The sequence below is a fragment of the Juglans microcarpa x Juglans regia genome, chromosome 6S (genome assembly GCF_004785595.1).
Source record: "Juglans microcarpa x Juglans regia isolate MS1-56 chromosome 6S, Jm3101_v1.0, whole genome shotgun sequence".
Lineage (NCBI taxonomy): Eukaryota > Viridiplantae > Streptophyta > Magnoliopsida > Fagales > Juglandaceae > Juglans > Juglans microcarpa x Juglans regia.
The window spans coordinates 20415652-20419848 of record NC_054605.1 but is presented as its reverse complement, the minus strand read 5'-3'; the positions used below and the strand labels follow the sequence as shown (position 1 = coordinate 20419848).

The 4197-nt window shown below is 40.7% G+C and overlaps 1 protein-coding gene across 1 annotated transcript; it reads left to right on the top strand.

Moving 5' to 3' along the window:
* LOC121237394 (early nodulin-like protein 2) lies at nt 1–1594 on the top strand. The gene is made up of 2 exons (XM_041134110.1): nt 1–345; nt 495–1594. Exons 1-2 carry the CDS (start codon nt 174–176, stop codon nt 1481–1483), a joined length of 1161 nt encoding a protein of 386 aa, XP_040990044.1. The 5' UTR covers nt 1–173; the 3' UTR covers nt 1484–1594.
* The last annotated feature ends 2603 nt before the right edge of the window (nt 1595–4197 follow it).

Below are 4197 nucleotides of genomic sequence, written 5' to 3'. Positions count from 1 at the left end.
AATGCCTTTATAGTCCAACCCGTCCCCGGCCTCGGTTTCCACACGTACTCTCCTCTCTCTTTCTCTCTCGTGCATCGATCGCTTATCTATGGCTGTATATATCTAAATTATATATACTTCTCTTAGATTTTCGAAGGATCATCTAATTCTTTGTTTCCATATATAATTCGCTCATGGAGTTTCAGAGACATATCTCCCTCTTTATTGTTCTATTTTCTTGTTTTCTATATTTATCCGAAGCCTACAAATTCTACGTTGGCGGAAGAGATGGATGGGCCTCGTCCCCCTCCGAGAGCTACAGCCACTGGGCGGGGAGAAACAGATTCAAAGTCGATGATACTCTTGGTAATTACATTCTCGATCGTGAAGAAATCGCGTTGATACTTGTTTTCTTTTCTAGTTTTTGTTTTTGATCGATTTATTTTGTGACTTTTGGACCTTAATTGATTTATTTTTTGTACGTGGGTGTTTTCGATCGTTTGTTTGTTTTGTAGTCTTTAAGTATAAGAAAGGAACGGACTCTGTGCTTGTTGTGAGCAAAGACGATTACTACAAATGTAACACAAAAAACCCCATCAAGAAATTGGAGGACGGTGATTCTGAGTTCAACTTGGATAGGTCCGGACCATTCTTTTTCATCAGTGGGAACAAGCAAAACTGTGAGAAGGGGCAGAAATTGACTGTTACTGTTTTGTCGGTAAGACACAACAACAAATACCCTCCTCCTTCGTCTCCAACTCCACTTCCTACTCCTAAAGGCGCTCCAGCTCCGGGTACTAAGACCCCGGTGTCTCCCAAAGCATCCCCTCCGGTACCGGCTCTGGCGCCTAAGCCATCAGCTCCGGTGGCTAAGCCCCCTGCAAACTCACATTTTGGACCAGCCTTGTCCCCAAGGTCACCGGCCCATGGTTCCAGTGCTCCGAATACATCACCAGTATCGGCTCCATTTCCTAGTCCTAAAGCTCCAGCCCCAGGTACTCAGGCCCCGGTTTCTCCCAAAGCACCCACTTTGGCACCGGCTCTGGCGCCTAAAAATCCTGCTGGACCAGCCTTGGCACCAAAGTCGTCGTCATCAACCCCTATGTCAAATGCTCCGGCAAAAACACCAGTATCAGCTCCATGGTCTTATTATGGGCCTGTGCCAGCAGTATCACCACCATCGACGTCAACTTCTCCAGAAGTGTCGCCGTCCTTGGCACCTTCTCCAGAAGCCAACACTCCAAGTACGGCACCATCTTCAACATCTCCAGCGTCAACACCTGAGTCAACCCCGCCGTCATCTCTGTCTCCATTTACATCTCCGCCAGAGCTATCACCTTCTCCACCGGAGGAGGCCGGTACCCCATCTGGAAGCCTAAACGCACCGACGGCGCCACGATCATTTGCATGCGCTGTAATAGCTCCTTCGATTACTAATGTGTTGGCGGGTACCGTTACACTCGCGCTGAGTATGGCTCTGAGGGGCGCTTTGGGTGCTGTTTAGAAAAGCCCCCAAAAAATAATATTATGTCTAATGGTGTAATAATTCCTTTCTTCTAGTTTGATTTGTTCATTTTCACTTTATTAATTCGAGACAAATATAATTAGTTCTTAATTTTTTATGGAGATTTTTTTGGTTATCATGATCAGTTATATGAACAAATAATTGTTTACCTTTTTATTTTCTTCTTTCTTTTTCTGATTTTCTCTGCATTCATCTTTCAGCTTCCAACAAACTATATTCTATATTCAGTCCCCCGCAAATTAGTTTGTTAGTATGCCTGGGTTTGATTTTCTAATTAGTAGTTTTGAATATGTATAACTCTCAGTGTCAAGATATAATTACAGTTTTATTTTGTATCAGGAAGATTATCAATAAAATTAGAGTATTGTCATCTTAAAAAAATACAATTTTTTCCCTCAAATTCTACAAGTAAATCATGTTAAAGGCCATAATATTATTTTAATACATGGATTAATTTTTTTTTTTTTTCCCTAAATAACTATCAGACTGAGGAGGTACTTGTGGTTTTGATGATATGGTTTCGCCCCCCCCCCCCCCCCCCCCCCCCCCCCCCCCCCCCCCCCCCCCCCCCCCCCAAAAAAAAGAACTTTCTTTGCTTGAAATTATTGAACCAAAAGCCGTTTGTCATGAAAAGCTTTTTCAGTCATGTATGGGGTCGCGCAACTTTATTTTCTTTGAAAGGAAGAAAAGGACACGAGCTTTCTAGCTGGCTAGCCAAAAGTCCGTGCTTCAGACTACCGACTTTAACCACAAGGAAAAGATTATTCTTTATGGGAATATGATCTTTATACACGGATACATAATGTTCCTTTTTTACACCAATGATAACAACTTGAAATGTAAGCTTCTTTCAACCTTAAGGTAAAAGCTGGGAGCTTTCTTCGGATCCTTGTAATAAAAATTTACAAAGTATACCGATCGGATCTTACATTATTTGATTCCACGTCGTTTACGCACAATACTAAATACCATGATATATCTCTTTTCTAGTAGCAAAAATTAATTTAGGACAGAAAATTATGTGAAAAGATCATAGATCTGTTTTATTCGGCAAAATCTCCTCCTCTCTCTTAATTTTCCCACTCTTTTCTTGAAGAAGCTCCAGATCAACATGAGTCTTATGCAACAGCCGCCACCACTAATTTTCTGGGTGTTTTTTTTTTTTTTAACAACTACTAATGATTTCATCAAGATTATATCATATCTAATTATATATATATATATATATAGGTGGATATGATCAGATATTTTAAGTGACATTTTATTTAAGTGATTAATTTATAAAATTAATAAAACTGTGACATATAACTAATTGATGTAAGTGAAATAATAAAATTAATTACATTAGTTTTTTTATTAAAATATATATCGTTGATAGATATATAATTAGATGTCGATCGAATTGTCCAAAAGAACTAAAGTGGGATGTGGGAGCATAGGACCATGGACTTCACATAGTCTTAAATGATTCTTTAACTGTGATTTTGAGTGTCAAGAAACTAGAGAAATTTTGGTTCGGTCACGGAGCTATCAGCCTATCACACAGTGCAGCAATTGGCTTCAAGAGTCTACGACGACTTGATCACCACGGATATTATATATTAATGCTGGAATTGAGCAACCCCAACATACCGGAAGATGATCATTAATGCTATTATATATGGTTTATGTTCTTTCTTTTTCCGTTGAAGGGAGAAGATTAATTTTAGGAGTTCAGTAGAAAAATTAACACGGATTGTGAGAGGAGTAATCCCCAGGACCAGACCAGGGGAGTAGGCCCAGTCTGCAAGGCCCGAAGATAAGAGTTGGGCTCGACTAGGTCTACCTAGGGGGCCTAAGAAGGGAAGCAATCGGGCAACACATGCACGCTAACTAGAGGATGGAAAGCAGGACTGTCTAACACCACTACTGATCGACATTAAGGGACACCCCCTCTCCTTGAATCTTAGGGTCTGGACAGGTAAGAGGGATGGATGTACCTGACCTGAACCACGCTGCATTTAATGAGACAGAAACGAGCACCTCATTACAGGAAACCACATCGCATTTAATGCATCTTGAGGCTCGACACGCCAAAACGTGCCTTCTGGGGTGTCAGTGATAGTCGCAATCAAGTTTGGCAAGTTTGTTGCCCAGCAAGGAGTTGGCAGGGACACCCGACCCCAGTACGGAGCGGTACACCAACTACCTTCATCTCCAGGATCACCCTAGTCAGGTATAAATACCCCATCCCTCAGTCATGGGAGGGGTTCAGACTCTTTCACACTTCAGCTCATTACTCTTTCTGATTGAATACTCTCTTCTTTCATTTGTTTCGCCACTCTATTCCAACAACTGATTTAGGAATTGGAGGTACCACGGCGTCCTGAGTCCCCACTCTCTATCTTAACAGGATCCAGACAGAGCCCAACAACGTGGAGTTGTCCAGGATGTGAAACACAACATCAATACGGACGATAATAAATAGTGTAATGCTAGCTTAATTATTTCATCTTCTTATTTGATCAAGTCCTTAAATTCGGCTAAAATGTACATGATGCACTCATTCTCCATGCACGTAAAAGTACTCACATACATATATATATATATATATATGTATGTATATTGCAGTTGGAAAATTAACTTGAATTAACATATATAATAGTAACATAAGACGAGCATAATGAGCTAGAATATTAAGCCATTAAGTGTAG

What these genes read in the sequence shown, in the direction of transcription:
- LOC121237394 (XM_041134110.1), top strand. Translation starts at nt 174, where the DNA reads ATGGAGTTTCAGAGACATATCTCCCTCTTTATTGTTCTATTTTCTTGT. An exon ending in CAAAGTCGATGATACTCTTG is followed by an intron (nt 346 to 494) that starts GTAATTACATTC and finishes TTTGTTTTGTAG; the next exon opens with TCTTTAAGTATAAGAAAGGA.